Source organism: Herpailurus yagouaroundi, unplaced genomic scaffold (assembly GCF_014898765.1).
Source record: "Herpailurus yagouaroundi ecotype Mexico unplaced genomic scaffold, PumYag 29, whole genome shotgun sequence".
In the NCBI taxonomy this organism is placed as follows: Eukaryota; Metazoa; Chordata; class Mammalia; order Carnivora; family Felidae; genus Herpailurus; species Herpailurus yagouaroundi.
The window spans coordinates 62,122,264-62,141,360 of record NW_024412377.1 but is presented as its reverse complement, the minus strand read 5'-3'; the positions used below and the strand labels follow the sequence as shown (position 1 = coordinate 62,141,360).

The 19,097-nt window shown below is 40.3% G+C and overlaps 1 protein-coding gene across 6 annotated transcripts in view; it reads left to right on the top strand.

Annotated features, from left to right (window-relative positions):
- The first annotated feature begins 1,618 nt into the window (after positions 1-1,618).
- Positions 1,619-19,097, top strand: part of FBXW11 (F-box and WD repeat domain containing 11) — a 122,414-nt gene continuing 104,935 nt past the window's right edge. For 5 of the 6 annotated variants that reach the window (XM_040444946.1, XM_040444914.1, XM_040444905.1 and 2 more), the window contains exon 1: positions 1,619-1,788. In XM_040444946.1, coding sequence (XP_040300880.1) covers positions 1,744-1,788 — 45 coding nt within the window. In that variant the 5' untranslated portion in view covers positions 1,619-1,743. Of the gene's footprint in view, positions 1,789-10,563; positions 10,726-19,097 lie in introns of all 6 variants that reach the window. The other variant, XM_040444939.1, reaches the window with a different exon arrangement.

Here is a 19,097-nt window from a genome sequence, read left to right as displayed (position 1 = left end):
TCTACCAGTGTGGAACTTACACTGTGCCCTGCATGCATACAAATTACCGTAATAACTTGATCCTTAGAAATAGAAAGATTTCTAGGTCATCAAGTCCCCTCACTTTACAGGTACAGAGAATGCAAAACACTAGAGAAAGAGAAAAGCAGCTTCTGATATTTAGTTGTAATGCTACTAGATGATAGCTAGCCCTCTTAGGTAGACCTTGTGCTCTCCTGTTGAACACAGTTTGGCAGAATGTAAACATCAGATGAGGCCATTCTCTGACCATGGATAGATCAAGACAAAGACAAGATCGCTCCTTAGTTACATTTGAAAGCAGATAAAACATGAACATTGTCCAAACCACAAAAAATGACCAAACATCCGTCATCTTGGCTAATGAGGGGTTTCTGCTTCTTTACCAATTACAGCTGCAACCTCAATCTAGTGTTCCCGTGTTCTAGGAAAAACTGAGATGCCCCATCACAGAATTATCCCCACTTCCTGATAGCATCTGATCCAGAGTAAAGCCCCACTTCCTTACACCCTCTCCCAAATCACCTAACAACTCTTATGATTTTTCATGGTGGATATTCTCCCTCATTGCAACCAGTAATTAGCCCAACTTGTTCAATCAGCGTGTCCCTAGTGGTCTTTGGTTAGTGACCACTAACAGACCTGACAAAAGTTCACACAGAGATGAAGGCAGAATTTACTAGGAGTCTCCAGGTCTCCAGCTGTGGTCCTTCTTAGCGCCCACTCTTTTGGTTAATGTTTTTCCACCACTAGAATTAAACTCCATGATAACCGAATCCTTCCCTGTAACGTTCGGAGCTGATTTCCAGTGCCTAGACTGGTACCCGGCAGAGGCTGGAAGTTTAAAAAATAAGTACTTTCTGAACGAATGACAAAGAGGGGCCCAATATGCACAGGTTCCCTTTCATTTCTCTGCTCTTCCCAGTTCGTGGTGCGTACAGACAGCACCAATTGTTCATCTCCATAAACCTACTTTCCCCAATTAAATTTCCAAACCTCTCACTCCTGGGATGCCCAAACTCTCAGAGCCTCCTCCCTTGCCTGAGCTTCTTTCGCTGGCTGGCACTCTCCCACACCCGAGCGCCAGGGCTTCCTAACGCACCTAGAACCCACCTGTCTCCAACATCTGTCCCTATCACCAGCGGCTCGCCCACCAGCCTCCCCGCTACCTAGACGTCTTGTGGACACTGCGGCGTCGAGTACGCATGTGCGGAAATCGGTCCACACGCAAGATTTCTGACGAGTGAAGAGTTACCTCGGAGTTTCCGTCCCGGTCCGAAGCGCCTGGGGCTGCCAGGAAGTCAGGGGAAACTAGCCGGAAGGAGAATCCGCGCGAGGGCTTTCTGGGACATGTAGTTGTGGCGCTCCTGAGGCCCTGTTTTGAAGGAGCCCTTCATTCTTTAGGTTTGCACGTGCCACTTTCAAAGTCCAGTGCTACTTTCGGCTCAGAATTCAGCTTCGGGGTGCCAAGAGAGATTAGCCTGGTGTTGGCTTCTCGTTCCCACAACGCTCTGCGGGCTCCCCGGCGCCTGCTGGGAGCTGTAGTCCTCGATCGGCGTACTGCGTTCGCCGAGGGGGAGGGCGGAGCTGCCGGCGGCCCGGGCGGGCTGGCAGCTAGAGTGGGTACGATAGCCGCCTCCGCCTCTGCCGCCTCCGCCGTCGCCTCCTCCGCCCGGGCCGTTCGCTGCTGCGCGGGGAGAGCGAGGCGGGGCCGCCGGGGCCGCCATGGAGCCCGACTCGGTGATTGAGGACAAGACCATCGAGCTCATGGTGAGTGCGGCCCGCTGGACCGTTCTTCCGTCCGACCGGCCCCGGGCGGGCCTGCCCACCTCAGCGTCCGGCGCGAGGCCGGCTCTGGCCCTTCCCCGCCGCCGCGGCCCCGACCTGGGCCCCCCGCCTTCCCTGGCCTCGGGGCCGGCGCGGTTCCTCCAGATCCCTCGAGATCTCAGGCCGGACCTGGCCCGGCCCCCTCCATGCTTCTCGGTTCTCATTCCTTCCTCTGTCCTATATCCGGGCCCGTCTCTCGAAGGACCCTCGCTCGCTTCTGCTGTGGCCTTAGCGCACACTCGGTCTAGCATCTCATTCTCCTTCTCTTAGAAGGGGATTTTTTTCTCTATTTCTCCGGCCCAGGCCTGCACCGCTCTTGCAAGCCCCACTCAGGCCGAGTGAGATGGTGGTGGGAGGGGGGTTAGGAGGAGACGGGTCAGGGCCTCGGTCTCCGCGTCCTAGTAGGGGTCTCAGCACCCTCTCCCCAGCGTAGGGCTGTGTAGATGCCGGGATAGGCCCTACAGGGGTGGAGGTGGGAGCTGTGGGGTTTGTAGATGTGACGTATAAGGGGCCTCTTTCCCGGGCCCCTGTGGTGTCCGGCTTCTCGGACAAAGGGTTTCCTACTCCGCGATGAGGGATGTTTGCATAGCAAGGCCCCAGGTACTCCGGATTCCATCTCCCAGGAAAGGGAAACTGTAACTTCATGTTTTTCGGCGCTGCTTTGGGAAAATTGGGGAGGAGCGGGGTAGGGTTGTCCTCATCACTGCCGCCAGTTCTTTCTTATTAAAAAAAAAAAAAAAAGAGAGAGAGAGAATCCTAGGCCCCTGGGGAAGCGATCACTCTTCTGTTACTAGCCATTGGTAGCCATGCCAGAGTCCCTGGCCCTACGGACACCCCAACCGCTTTCCGCCTTAGGACTTGGAGCCAGAAGGGGTTTTTGGAGACAGGACTGTGAGAGAGTGGTTACCAGAAGCGAAGAATTTGCTGCTTGGTGGATGGATTGGTGGAAGAAAAGAAACATGGCAGCTATTACCTGCCAATTTGAACATTGGGGGAATCAAACTGGGCTTTGGAGAGTTGGGAGGAGGAAGTCTTCAGGGTTTCTTTCCTGTGGAAACCTTGACAGTTTCTTTCTATCTCTCCTAACACAGTAACCACCTCAACCCCAGGGTTGAGAGGGAAGATGAAAGAATCTACTTAACCCAGCACAATGTTTTCCTAGCCAGATTTCTCCAGTGTGAAAATGTTTATTGAGTCAGTGATTCCACTGGGTAGGGTCGGTGACATCAGAGCCACTTCCCCCATTTAATGCTATAAATAATAAATGGTGACACTGAAAGTCTGTTGGATAGCTGCATGGTTTCTGTGGATAATGGTATCTGGGGAGTTGAGCTGCATGTTTTAAAAATGGAAGTACGGTAGCGTAAATACACAACTTAATATTTGCTGTCCTTTGCATAATTCACAGAACTAGACCTCTCCAGTATTCTTTAAAACTAGAAGGAAAAAAAAAAAAGCTTTGGTTGTTCCTGCTTTGGGCTCGTGTGCACATGTGTGCTTGCTTTTTCAAGGATGTTGTCACTTGTGAGTTTTTCTTTGATTTTCATGTAGTAAGTAACTTTTCCTTTTTCAGTATAATTTATCAAACTATCGTAGTCAAGCCTTTGTATTCTGAAAATTTTGTAGTGGGTTATTTTGGTAAATATCTTCATTGGGATTCCACATATAGTACATCCGTATTCTTATGGATGTACAATACAAACACTTAAACTGGAGGAGTACTTCATATTGAAAAATTGTAACTTCGTGCCTCTTTGAAATTGGCTGTTCTGTGCTCCTTCCATTTTCATTCATTTAAAAAATGACTAAAATGTCTTTATTTTCAAAAGACTTAGAAGAAATACTGCATAATTCATTTAGTATTTTTGAGTGTATGGTAAAAAAACAAAAACAAAAACAAAAAAAACTCTGCCCTAAATTTGTTGGTTCCCCATGCTCATAACTTAAAGTTTTGATTATACATGATTGTACTTGTCTGTGATCTGAAAAGATATTTCAGCCTTTCAAGGACGTTATATACTGGAATTCTCAGAAAATTTAACAAAGAGAGCAATTTTGAAATGGCTTTTCATATACGGATTTTGATATTCTCTCAAAGGGATACCAGTTAAGACTCTTAGGCAATCCTTTTCATAAACATGTATGTATTTATTGTAGTGGATAGTGCAGGTATTTAACAACTGATTTAGTAAATCCAGGATTGGATGTAGGAATGATAATGCCTTAAAATCTAATTGCATGTGTCTCTCTGTATTCGCTGCATTTTAATTACAGTTTCCAGAACTAGGTTAAAAATACTTTTTACGTTGGTTCTAAAATAACATGATTGAAAGAAAGGAATGGGTTAAACTGATGGTATGTTAAGAGCCTAAAGCATGAAATATTTTTAGATTTTTATGAGTCAGCTTCAATACTCAAATATTTGTGATTGTGCTGCCTGTACCAGTTTGGTACTTAATGGTTAACAGGATAACTTTCATTTGATATTCCAGAGAGTGCTATATTAAAGACAGGAAACAGACTTTTGGGATATCTCCAGTTTCTTAATCTTCATCCTTCCACTTCTTTTGATTTTGATTCTTTTTCTTTTTCTTTTTTCCCTTGTGTTTTTGTTTTTCTTTTTAGTTTGCTAGGAAATAAAGCTGGTGATAGCCCAATAATTAAATCTCCAAAATATAACCTCCCTTTGTGACTCCTATCTCTGCCTAAGGCTGGGTCCACAAAGAATGCTGCTCCAAGTGACCTACCTCATAGGGTTCAGTCTTTAATATAGACTATAAACTCTTGATTGAGACAACTGAATTTATAATTGCTGATGGTAAATAATTTAACCACCAAATGACTTTCATGGCCTTATATTGGACTATAGTACTTAGTTTGTGGGACTTTGTTTCTGACTTTGGTAAAATGAGTTTTATTATTAATGAGGTAGAGAAGTAATAATCCAGTTGGAAGTATGTCTATGTCTAGTGCGGTGGATATCACTGGAAAGAATGAAAACTGCATTATGTATCACATGATGTTTTTTAATGCTTGAGTTAAGAGTAGGAGTTGATGTTCAGGCACTCATTGCTAGAAAGCGCTCACAGAGCTGCTGATTGGAAGAGAAAGATGGTAAGTTTTCTCTATTAGAAGATAGCAGAAGCTGATGTTAAAGTTTTAGGAAAGGTAACCCTTGCTTTCTCTATGGGTGTGAGCATGTGCCCACCCGTCACCCCCAAGCACAAATTATACTCTTATTAGCTGTTGGATGGTCCCCCTCTTTGGTAAGTGACCTTAAGTGACTCATTTTCTTTTTGTGTTGTCTCTAAGTGGCTATATTACTTGTTGAATGTAGTAAAATACATTGGACCTAAGAAGGTAAGATAATCAATGCTATTTTTTAGAGCTCTTGAAGTATAGGCAGGCTACAAGGCTAAGGAGATGAAAGAAACTAAGTAAAGTTATGGGAAATTTTTCTTTTTTTCTTTTTGGATTGTCCCCCCCTTCCTGTCATTGGTTCTCTAAGTGGAGTAAGTGGGATTGTTTTTTAGTGACTGCTTTAAGAAATTGGATCTTAGTTTGTCACTATCACTTACCCTCATTTACCTCTAACCATGTGTTGATTTACCAAATGCCGATTAAATAGACAAAGGTTTAATTAAGTAGGGTCCGAATGGAATAAACCACATACGTATACCTACTTATAGACTCATTTACCTGCCTCAAGACACTGTGGCTCAAATATATCAATTTTTGCTCCTGATTTTTGAGCAAGTTAGCTGCCCCTTCAGAAGTGACAAGGACAAATACGATCCTGTGCGCACATCTTGGTACTCCTGGCTCCTGACTGCTCTAACCTGAAAACAGAGAGCTGGCATAGGAAAGTCACTAGGCCATTACATGGGTTCACAGAACAGCACTTAAGGCCACTTGACCCTTGAACGACGTGGGTTTGAACTGTGCAGGTCCACTTATAATAATTTTTTGTTTTTTACAGTACTGTAAATGTATTTTCTCTTTTAATGATTGTCTTACTATCTTCTTTAGCTTACTTTATGTAAGAATACAATAGGTGATACATATGAAATACAAAGTATGTGTTAACCACCTGTTTATTTTATTGGTAAGGCTTCCAGTCAAAAGAAGGTTATTAGTAGTTAAATTTTGGGGGAGTCAAAAGTTATATGTGGATTTTCTGTTACATGCGGGTCAGTGCCCCTAATTACCCATGTTGTTCAAGGGTCAACTATATATCCTTCTGAGTAGTGCTGTTTGATTCTATGATCCTCTGAATTTTGTACTCTCAGGTTCCTGGGTTCCACCTGGTGGTATTTCACTTTAAGGGAAAGAAAGCATTTCAAGTCCTAGTAATTTCAGTTACAGATTCCCTTCTAGCTTTTCTTCCCACATTATTCCTCACTTATTCTATATTTCAGCCAGACGGTAGACCAGGGTTCTTCAGATTCTGCTCACATTATTATTATTATTTTTTTTTCTTTTTTTCCCCCCATGCATTGAAGGCTACCGATAGTTACCGGCGGGACCTAATAGTTGGCTCTCTGGCCAAACTGGCTTCAATCAGATCTCGGCAATTCTCTCTTCCGCCTGTACTGAGAAAAGTCCTGTCTCCTCAAAACACAATTTAGGTGCCACCTCTTTTGATGTCAGTTTACGTTATGGTGGCAGATACTGTTTTGTTTTTATAGCATTGCCTACCCGATGTTCACTGTTAAATGAAATGAATGAATTCTGGCACTTTGTGTTTATCTTGTGGCACGTAGCATTTTCCAGGCTTGTATTAGAGTTTCCTGTTTGTGTCTCCTATTAAATGATAAACTCCTCGCAGTGCCTTCTTACAGTACACGTTCAGTAAACGTTGAGTTGAATTTTCCTGTTGGTTGTTTATATGCATTATTGCTGTCTGTCTGTCTGGTAATTCTCACCTGTATCAGTAATTCTCTTAATGTATTCCTAACTCATATGGGACTTAATCATACCCTCCTGTATATCGTAAAAGCTTGTGATTATGTCTCAATTTCCCTTCCAGAGGCTGTATTGTCTTTTGAATCCTTCACAATGCTTAGGACTTGGGTGTGTAATAGGTACATTGATTGAAATTAATGTGAGGTATTTCTTTTTTCATGCTGTGAAATCTTTTTAAGGTTTCCTTTTGATAACTTTTAAGACAAAGGCGTAGATGAATAGAGGAATAAGACTGGTAAGGCAGAAGAGGAGAGTGATGTGTGGCACACACACACCTATAGACCATTGTTTACTGTTTATACAGACATCCTATAAAACCATTATTTACAGACTTTTACACCCAACAGATAGATTTACATACATCCCAGAGAGTGGTTGATAGCAAAGTATTGAGGAAACCCTTTTATACGTGTTGATGTGAACTTGCCAAACAGTAAATTCTGAGGAAGCGTGATTTATCAGCAAGGGCATGGACTTTAGAGGGAAGCACCCAAGTTTTATCCTAGCTTTGTCACCTGCTGGCTGTGTGACCTTAGGAAAGTTAACCTTTCTGTGCTATGATTTCATTATCGGTAAAAACAAGAAAATGTAGGTTTTGCTCTGAGTTGTTGGGAGGATGATGGGAGAAATGTGTGTGAAAGGACCTTGCAGAAGCTTATCTCAGCAACTGCTTGCCGTGCTAACTTCCACCGGTACAGGGACCGGGTTTTGTAAAGCACAGTCAAGGCAGATGGCGGGAAGAAAGTTTTATTTTCCCCCCTTAGTTGTGCATGTATTTATATGTGAAGTTTTACAGAGGCCTGACATTGAGTTGCTTTAATTATATGTTTTATGAGGTATCTCTTTGGAAGAAATCATGAAATCATACAGAATCAGTATTATTTGGAAATTTGGGAAGTGGAAGGAGTGTTACAATTATTAAGAACTGTCAGTTAGACTTAATGGCCTGTACTCGAACTACAGAGAGAACCCACCCAACCCTGCTTTAGGTATCCTGGTAGAAAGAGACTGGTGATTCGTTCCTATTAACATTGAGCATTGTGATTTACGTTTGATCAGTTTAATTTTGATGAGGAAATTAGGATTTTTGAGTTCTTATTCTGGTTTTAGCAAAGCTGATGATTTTGACCTTTAACAGAATAAGCAGTGAGTATTATACAAGATTTCCTCCTGAGTTGTATTGTTGTTCATTGAATTAGTTGACAAAGGGGGAAAAAACCTGTTGGTCAAGAATGTGCTTGTTAGCTTCAGTTAAGTTTCTGCTGATCACAATTGCCTAACAGGAAGTTTGTCTTTGTAGGCAAATGAGAGACGAACCAGGAGGACCTGACAGTCCAGTAGGGTATTTCTAACCTGGAGCTTATTATTGTTTTAACAAAATTCAAAGATTGCAGAGTTCTGTGATGTCAGCAGGAAGCATTTTTAGGAAATTCCCTCTCAGGGTTAGTCAACAATGAAGAACTTCACAGAATGGAAAGCTGTGAAGTAGAAACAGTGGGACATTAACTTGTAAAATGAAGGGGAAAAAAAGTCTGTGAGTAGAGAGATTGATAAATATAATAAGTGTAATGAATATGGGAAGCCATTCTAATAGCTTGTCTCTGATTCACAGAAGAAAATTTAAGTGAGAGCTCTACTGTTGAGAAAAAGGAACTTGAGTCATTTTTAATTTTTATTTTTTTTAAGAGTTAAATTGAGAACCCTTAACCAGTTTTGGGAACTAATAATAAAATACATTTTGGTTCTGTGAAATGATTGCTTGGGAGACTCAAAGAGAAAGGGACAGAGAACAGGAAGAACTCAGTCTTTACACTTTTGGTCTGGCTTCTATTAATCTTTGTATCTCTCGCATTAGGGCCGCCACGAATTAGGCATTCAGTAAATATTTATTTGAAGGGAAGACCAGAAAATTAACACAGTAATACAGGAAAAAGCTTGATGACTCAGGAGGTTCAGAAATGAGTCCATTAGTCAGATTGTGGTTGTGTTTTGCTATCATTGCTCAGCATTTTGGTTATAGCACCGAGTTACACTTTGAAAAGCAGAGTATATTCTTTTTAGCAGTTAGCTACTAGCTAACTCGCTGCTTCTATCAAAATAGGGTTTTCAGTTTATTCTTAGGCTTATTCTAATATCACTTAACGGGAGAAGCTTGAACACTCATTCTTTGCTTGAGATTTTACTTAAGTGATCTCTCTTTTAAGTTGTGGGTATTAGGATACTTTCCTAAGATTGTTACGTTATGGTGAGGCTAATCATAGACTTGTATTTCAGTCACTCCCGTTGCTTTGCTTACAATGTGATAAATCAGAACATCTTCAGTGATTGCCTGTGGACTATTTATTGACAAATCTTGGAATTTTAAAATTTCTTGGTTTCAGTTGGATTTGAGATTCTTTGTCACAGACAGTCTTTGCTGCTAAACACAAAGACCTACTTGGCAACATTATAATGTGTTTTATTATAAATATTGTGAGCCTCACAATTGCATGCCTTTGTTAAAGAAATGCTTTTTTAAGTGGTAAAATATGGAGCGTTAGCCCTTTCAGGATGGCTTAACTGGTTCAGTTGTGTTTTAGTTTGGCTAGGCTGAAATATTTACTCTTCTGTATTTTTGTGCTTCTCTATTCTGACGTTAACTCCGGACCTTTGAGAGTAAAGCTTGGTTTCTTCTGCCCCAGGAATCATGGCCTTTCTGATCCTTAGACTTGGCAGGCCACAGTGCTCTGTGGAAAGGGGATGGTCTCTACCAATTAGTAGATGTGGGACTTTGGGCAAGTTATTTCTTCTCTTTTTTTTTTTTTTTTTTTTTTTTTGAGAATTAAATATGAGTAAGGAATGTAAAGGTCCTGACCCATTAGTAGCCTTAAAGGTAGGTATTCTAATTACTGCAGGAACATTTTGGCTGTAGGTTTTTAAGGAAGTAGAAAATTTATATGTAACTAACAGTCTTTTGACTGATTTTTAAAATTTTTTTCTATGTTATTCCGTAGAATGGCTTTTTTCTCTCTCCCTTATAATTTGTATATTTGCAGTCTGATGGAGAAGTTGGTATGGTAGTAAAAGAATGTTGATACAATGTTGACTCGGCTTATATATTTAAAGGTGTTATTTAGTAAATTGTTTATTAGTGTTTTTTAAATTATTTTCCTTAGTTTACCCAATGACTGGTCATTGTAGAGGGTTGGTCTTTATTGAATCAGAAGTTCACTCTTAAATATGCCATGTGTTTTTAAAATGTCGTGTATTTCAGGTGAGGTTTGAAGATTTGGGTAATGTGTAGATTTGATGTCTTATAGGTAGCAAACCAAAAGATTTCTTGTTAGGTGCCTAAATATCTTTTTTGGGAGATATTTGAGCCTTCCTATATCATTAATTTTTTTGTAATGCTGGAGGAGCTGTCTTAGAAAATGGGTAAGGAAGTTCATCGTAGCTGAATGGTCTGGGACAACTTATGTGGATAACGGAGTAAGTTTTTAGCTGCTCTCATTGGAAATCGCATATTTATCATGAGTAAAAATTAATATTAGGGAATGTTTCTTTCTCTACCATGTAGAATTTCTTATCCTTTTGTCGGCACAGAGGTGAAGAATGCTGCTACAGAACTTTTATACCAAATAGCTGACTCAGGGGTTGTGACTTTTCTGTGCCTCAGATCCACCACTCCGATGACCCTTCCTTCCATTTCTTGGTGGCTGTCCTTTGCCGCTGGTGCCATGGTGGGTGTACGGATTGCTTTCTGTCTTTCAACAGTTACCGAAGTGCATGTTTGGGATTTTATTGAAGAAAGCTGGATACAGTAAACGGAAAGAATCTTGGAAGCTGCTTGACTGCTGTCTTTTCTCAGACTAGTCTGAAAGGGAATACCCCCATTCATTCTGGATTGGTGGATCTGAAGTACAAAATATTTTCCAGGTAAGCAATTACCCTGTATTGTTTTGTTGTATGGACCTCAACTCACTGAAAGAAACTTAAAAAACAGAATTTCTCTACTTTTTTCCATTGGTAGAGACAGGAAGGATGTTAGATGTTTAGACACAGTGTTCGTGTCTGGGGTGGATTAGTGAAGGTGCATGTGGCAGAATTGCTAGTGGACGCTTGGTTTTAGTGCGAGAAGGGCAGTTATTTTCATTGTAGGCCCAGATGGTTTATAGTTATAATCTAACAGGGAATACGGAAAACAAGGGAAATTTGGGGAATAGCTTATAAAATATGGAAAACAAATGGTAATTTCGAGGTATTCTCTCATGATTTATACCTGATACCTGGTCAGAATAGTTTTTGTAGTCACTATGTAAAGCAGTGGTGTTTCATTCTTAGGACTCTTGGAGGGTCTTCTCAGGAAGATTTACTACCTGTAGCACCTGTTTCTTGAGCATCTGCTGCGTACCAGGCACTGTTGGAGGCTCTTTACACACATTTCTGATTGAGTTGGCACATGCTTTTACCTTACATTTTACAGATAGTGAGATGAAGCTCATAAGCATTAAGTTCAAGTTGCCCAGGGTCATAGAGCTAGTAAATGGCAAAGCCAGGCTTTAGGCTTGATTGAGTCTTTATGCTTCCAAAGTTCTGGCTCTTTCCATGTGACTACATTTGCTGAAATTTGTACTTCAACCTCTGGATTTTCAAATTGCCCATCTGCAGGAGCAAGGTGTGGGTTTCTATGGTGGGTTTCCACTCAGAAAATACCTGACTGGTCATTGTTTGGTGTGGCATTTTAATTATATCTGGTGCTTTTTCTGCTTGATGAAGCAATTAGAAGATCTTCGGTCAGTTCGTCAAGTGAACGTACAGGTAACTTAGGGAGTATGAGAGAGGCAGTGCCTTTAAATGTCAAAACACGGTTTATACAGGGAAGTATCATTTGGTCTAGTGAACTCGAACCTGTATCTTCTCAGTTCCTCTTTAGTTTTTACTGGTTATTTAAATAGCTCAGTAGCTTATTACATGGACTTCTTTTGACCTGTAGTTTGTGAGCCTTACGAATAAGGCATTGTTGGGTAACTCTCTTAAAAACGTGCCTTTTTTTGGGGTTATCTAATATTCCCTACAGAATCCATTTCCTTTAATCTTAAAAAAGAATATCTTTTTATCATAGATGGATACTCTTGCATTGTGATCCTTGTTTTAGTTTAATTCCTTTATATTTGCTAATGTTTCTCCTAAGTGAGCATTTTACACACTTGTCATCTGAAGAGCTATGAGGGTGGTGTGGTGGGAACAGTAAAAATACTAGCAGTTAACACGTACTGGACACTTACTCTGTATTGAGCACAATTATAAGCACTTCATTTGTTTTTTAATGTTTTTATTTTTTAGAGAGAGCGAGCGAGCAGGGGAGGGGCAGAGAGAGAGGGAGACACAGAATCTGAAACAGGCTCCAGGCTCTGAGCTGTCAGTACAGAGCCTGACGCGGGGCTCGAACTCACGGACCGTGAGATTATGACCTGAGTCGAAGTCAGACACTTAACCAACTGAGCCACCCAGCACCCCTATAAGCACTTTATGTGTATAAACTTTGTCTATTTATAGTAACCCAGGGAGGTAGGTGCCAGATGAGGAAACTGAAGGATAGAATAATTAAATAATGTGTCCAAGATTACACGTCTAGTAAAAGACAAAGATGAGGTATGAATTCAGGGAGTCTGGCTTCAGAGAATGTGCTTCTAACATCTGTGCTATACTGCCTGTAGTACGAGTGTCATCCTGTGATAAAACGAGGGGTGGAAATCCTGAGGGATGAAACTGAAATCAGTGCAGAGGAAAAGGAAAATTGTTGTTGAATATCTACCTCTTACCTTTGGTATAGAAAACGGTCTAGATCTCGGTTCTGTGGTAGCCATCCAGTACTGTCAGGCTGTTTCCCAAGATGACTCATGGTAGGGTTTATTGGAGGTTATCTTCCAGAATAGTCTGTCCGGTAGAACTTTCTGTGATAACGAAAATGTTCACTGCCTGTGCTGTTCAGTATGGTAGTCGCTAATCACATGTGGTTATTTTGAAATGTGGCTCTGTCACTGAGGACCTGAATTTTAAATTTTATTTAATTTAAATTTACATTTAAATAACCACCAGTGCATTTTTAGAACTTACCTTAATCCTAGGTCTGGTCATTTGTTTAAACCCCTTAGAAATCTGATCTGGTCACAGGCTCAAAGCAACTCCTTATTCCAGGTCAGGGCACATTAACCAGCTATGCAAGACTGATGTATAAAACCAGAATTCCAGTTTATTAACGATATGTACATTTTGGTGTGATTAATGTAAACATTTTGAATTTTTTTTTATTTTTGAGAGAGAGAGGGAGAGAGAGAAGGGGGGGAGGGGCAGAGAGAGACAGACACACAGAATCCGAAGCAGGCTCCAGGCTCTGAGCTGTCAGCACAGAGATTGACACAGCGCTTGAACCCACCAACTGTGAGATTGTGACCTGAGTCGAAGTCAGACGCTTAACTGACTGAGCCACCCAGGCACCCCAATATAAACTTTTTTGATAGGTAGTTTGCTTATTAGTTCCTAATTAGTATATCAGTTTAATTTTTTCGAATAAGAAACAAAAGTTAGAGGGACCCGAAGGTTCAAACCTAGTGACTGGCATATTGTATTTATGTGTGTAGACTTTACCTATCAGGTTCAGTCATAGTCGGGTGGCTTAGTTGGCATGAACTCAACCAGAGAAGTGAGATATTTGCTGGACAGGGACTGAGGCCACCTTGGTCCCACCCTACGTCAGGGATGGGTGGTTTTTCCCTGTGGCAGAACCTCTTTGTTTGCTTTTATTTCCCAAATCCTTTTCTCATTAAGGCACGTGTTTTTAGACTAGTTAGTATATTCAACTTGAATGCATTCTTGACTTTATAGGTCTCGGAAGCCCTTTGTTTTCCTTCAGGTGCCTTTATCACTGCTATGATCCATTTTGTGTTCATTTTTTACTCTAAGAAAGCAGTTGGATGTTTTTGCTTCTGTGTAGTCTCTTTTTACCAAAACAGATTTATTAGCTTATTTAATTTGGTCATATAGTGTGGGATAGAGTAAGAACATACTCATAAGAAATAAATTGGGTAGTACATTCTCTTTGCATTGTATCATGTTATTAAAAGAGCTTGTTTTTAGCTTACTTTATCGTTACTTTGGGACTTGTTCCTTCTGCTCTTAAAGTACCAAATTTGTATTTTAGGAAGTTAACCTTTCAGGTGTGTGCAAGGTGGGTTGAAGAGACAGAAGGCACGGAGACCAGTTAGTTCACGTGAACAATGGGGAAGGCAAACCGAAGCATCGACAGTGGGTGTGAGGAAGGTGGGGAGGACTTAAAAGAGATGTAGGTGATAGGATCTACAGAACTTGGGGACTAGTTAAAGGAGTAGGTGATAGGTGAGTACAGTATGAATTTTAGGTTTTTGCCTTGGGCACCAGATGGATGTTTACTGTCTTTTCCAAGATAGAGAGTACTAGAAGAGCAGACAGGAAGTGGGAGTGGGGGAGGGAGAAAGAATGAGTTCCAATTTATAAGGAATTTGAGTTGCCTATCAGTGAATCCTCCAAGAAAAGTGTCTAGTGGGAATATGAACATCAGAGAGAGCAGGGAGAGAGAGAATGGGTTGGGAATTTTTATTTTGTTTCAGTGGTAGCTCACTTTACTCAGAGTTCTGTTTCTCAGAGTGTAGATCTAGAAATCTACATTATCAGTGTATGGGAATGTTAACATAAAGGAATGGGCTATAACTCAGTTCAAATGACCTTGATACTGATCAAGAGGTATTACCACTCCTTTTTTTCTGAACCTGAGTATTCAGATTTAGATGCAAAGGAGTTTGCAAATTAAGTTCCATGCATCTGGTGACAAAAATAAGGGGGAAATAGCCTAAACAGTGAAGGTTCTGGATCAAGTGTGACATGGGAAATGAAAATTTGCTCTTCTCTCAGCCTGTCTCAATTCCTGAATGCTTCTCATCTAGCTGTGTGATGAGTGTGATTATGGTTTTTTAACGACACATTTTTAACATCACAGCATGAGGTCTAAGGACAAGCTAGCTGTTTTGTTGAAGAAAAGGTGAACTATTCAAGTGGAGTGAAAATTAGCTGTGTTGGAATTATTGAGATGGTGTATCAGTCTAGTGGGCATATATTTAAGGGATTTGTTAGGCAAATGTTTACTCTATGTTGTTTTCACCTTATTCACTAATTCCCAGGTGAGCTGTAGCTCCATGATTTTGGTAATGAAAACATGGAGATTGGAAGAGTTCATTATAGCTACAGTGAATCAGTACTTACCAAAAAGATTTTTTGAATACATTATATATGTCTATGCTACAAAGTTGATTGATAAGGTACAAAAAGGAGTGGACAGTTAAAAAAAAGTCTGCAACTTTTTTCCCTCTGGCTCCAGCTATTCAACCATATTTTTGCATAGGTTTCATATACGTGTGTGTGCTGTACATAATTCTTCTGAATCTTGAATTTTTTTTTTAATTTATTTTTTTTTTAATTTTTTTTTCAACGTTTATTTATTTTTGGGACAGAGAGAGACAGAGCATGAACAGGGGAGGGGCAGAGAGAGAGGGAGACACAGAATCGGAAACAGGCTCCAGGCTCTGAGCCATCAGCCCAGAGCCCGACGCGGGGCTCGAACTCACGGACCGCGAGATCGCGACCTGGCTGAAGTCGGACGCTCAACCGACTGCGCCACCCAGGCGCCCCTCTTGAATTTTTTTAATATAAAACATGACATGGTCATTTTTCATATCAGTTCCCGAAGAGTTCTCAGATTTTTTGAAGAGATAATTTAGAAGATGCATACTCATTTATTGTAGGTGCTATAATTTGTGAAACCAGTCTGGACTGATATACATATAGATTATTTCCAGTCTTTTGCTATTACACCTAATGCTGTAAAGAATAATTTAGTGTGTGTGTCATTTCATGTATGGAGAAGTAGATCTTCAGGACAGATTCCTAGGAGTAAGCATCACTAGATACACACTTTTAAAAATCCCATAGGCATTGCCACATTGCCCTCCAGTTATACTGCAACAGTACATACTCTCACAGGTTTTGCTTGAGAATATTCTTTTTTCCTGACACTCTTAATGGTGTTATGTGGATTTCAAGCTGATTACTTTTTGAACTGTTCTTCTCTTTTTCCCTCCCATAACTTTTTATTATGAAAAATTTCATATATATATATATGGGGAAAAAAACAATACAACAAACACCTGTATAGTCTTAACACCTGGACTCAACAGTTGTTAACATTTTGCCGTATTTGGATCATTTCTCTGCTCTCTGCCTCAGTCCCCCCCCCTTTCCTCTCCTTATCCCCTCTTCCCTCCCCTTGTCTCCCTCTCATCCTTTCTCCTTCTCTGTCTCTCATCTTCTCCTGTCCTCCCCCAAAATACGTATCCTTTGTAGTGGTTAAAAATTTGACAGTGAGTTGCAAACATGATATTTCATTCTCTAAACATTCCAGCACCTGTCTCCTCTAAGAGTGAGAATAGTCTCTTTCTCTAAAACCACATAAGCACACAGCCATGAACAAGGTATATATCTATCTCTCTCTGTATAATCTATATACATATGTAACCACACATTATAATAGTCATATATTTCATACATTTATAAAACCACAATACTATTTTTATGTCTAAGAAAATGAAAATAACTCCATAATGTAATATCAAATATTCAGTTAGGTTTTCCTAATTGTCCCAAGAATGTCTTTTCTGGCATGCCCCCCCCCCCCTTTTGTTTTAATGCCAAGACACCCTTTGTATTTGATTGTTCTATCTCTTTAATTTCTTTTCATTTAGAACATTCCCTCTACCTTTTCCCCTCCTCTCCCGGCATTGTTTTTGAAGAGTTCAGCTCAGTTGTCCTGTAGGATGTGCAACATTCTTCATTTGTTTATTTCCTTATGGTATCATTTAACTGGTTTCTGTAGGTACTATGTTTCCTGTAAACTGGAAGTTAGGTGAGAGGCTTGATTGCAACCAGGTTAAACATTTTGACAAGAATGTTTCATCATAGGTGAAGTGTACTTTGCATTGAGTCATGTTGGGAGGCACTTGATGACAGGTTATCCCATTATGAGCTATGCTAAATTTGATCCCTTGGCTGAGGTGGCAATAGCCAGATCTCTCCTTTTTAAAGGTACAATTTTATCCTCTGCTATTAGAAAGGAATTTATGGGACAGTATTTTGGCACCTTGTAAATACCCTGTTCTGTTACAACATTTCACCCAGTGGTTTCAGCAGCCTGATCCTAGAATCAGTTGTTATAATGAGAGTTACAAAATTGTGGTTTTCTATCATTCTGCCTACATTAATTAGCTATCATTCACGGAGGCCATCCCTGTTTCTTCTCCTTTCTTTTGTGTAGCATCGTACTCTCATGGACTTTTTATTTAGTGTGTTACCAATCAGAGTCTTTATTGGTGCTCAAATTGTCCCAGATTGGCTAATGAGAGCCCCTTCAAGGTAGTTTCTGCTTCTTTTTAATATGATCCTATCAGTCTTTGTTTCTTGACTTTTTACTTTCCCTGCTTTTCAGACACCAGCCATTTCTCCAAGAAGCTCTGATTCCTTTTAGTGGGGAATGGTATTTAGAAGCCCAAACCATTGTTGTTGGGTCGTGTCATTGCTTCTAGACCTTTTCAACAGAGCTAAAGAGTATATTTAAAAAGAACCATGAGATCATGTTCTGATTCAAATTTAATATTAACAGGGATGTTTTTCTAAACCCGTTAGCCTTTTGATTTTTCAGCATTGTAAGGGACCATATTGATGTGTAATGGCCATCAAGTTGAAATACAAATTGTTATGGAAATAGGCAGATAAATAACTTCATTCATTATTCCGCATGTATTCAAACAGGTACTGTTTGATTATTTGGGGAATACAGAACAGAATCAGATATGTACCTTGCTTCCAGAAGCTTGCAGTCTTTAGCATAAAAAAGTATAGTATAGGGTGAAGACTGGTAGGGATTGTGAGAGGTAGACACACAGTGTTTTACAGTTACTCTTTGAGGCCTGAGTGGAAATTAGATGTGATTGTGGGTGTATTGGGTGTATTGGGTGTATTTCATAGCAAAGATAAACAAATGAACGATGGCTGGCAGGCAATGGTGTGTATTGCCTATAGGGCGGGACAAGTAAGTAGTTCTGTGAATGTTGGAGTATAACTTGGGTGGTAGGATTGAGGGCAGATAAATTTGTAAAGATAGATTGTAACCAAATCTTGGACTTTATCCTTTAGGCCATACGTTACAAACTAGTAGCCTGTGGATTGAGCTCCACAGATTTACTTGGTCTGCATAGATTTAAAAAATTGAGACATTCCTTGTCAACACTGATTTCTGGTTTTGTCTGAAAATTCGAGCTGGGGAGTGGCTGCTTTTTAGAGTCAGGGCTTGTGCTTTCCTGGTTCCTGTGTCCCCTGTAAGTTTGTCTTTATCTATTTGGCCCTTACAAACTTCTGATCTTGTGATCCTGCAGGATTGGAGGAGGGGTGTGAGGGTGGTGGATGTGATTTGAGAGGAGAGGTGACTGAAAGCTTGAGCAAGGCCTGTGCTTTAGAAAGATCACAGTCAGTTTGGAGGATGTTTTGGAGGAGCGAGACAAATACGTAGACTATTGGAATATTCCAGGGAAATACAAGATAGTAACAGATGGTGCAAAGGGGATAAGATGAAACATTTTTAAATGTAGAATGGTTAGATTGTATTGATAGATGAGAGTATGTGTGTGTATATTGACGAGAATGTAAATCAAGCTCTATTAAAACATGATGTCCTGTTTTTAAAAAGCTTTGCGTTCATAAATTGATTTCTGGAAGTTAACCACATGTTTTCATTATCTATTGGTTAATTTTGGAAGATAGTAGTAATAGTTCCATGCATTGTTGTCACTGTGTAAAGTTTAGTTTTGTAATAGGCCAATAGCATCTTTCATCAAAAAATCTAACTCTGACCCAGCTTTATCTGAAAGTTGTGGATGAAGTGAATATTTATGATCTAATCATTTTCCTTATAATTATGGAGCTAAATATTCAGACAAAAATATTAATAATGCTATATACTTATTTTTAAAGAGCTGCCTGCTTGTAATTCATTTTCCCCACAGTGTCTCTCAGAAGTTAATCCAAAGGATAATGAGTTGACATGGAACTGTCTGGAACACTTAAAATCACACGGGTATTAAAACCATGTATGTGGTTACGTATTTTGGGCATCTTCCCTGTCTGGTTGGGGCATGACTTGATCCAGTTCCATTGTCAATGCCATTACT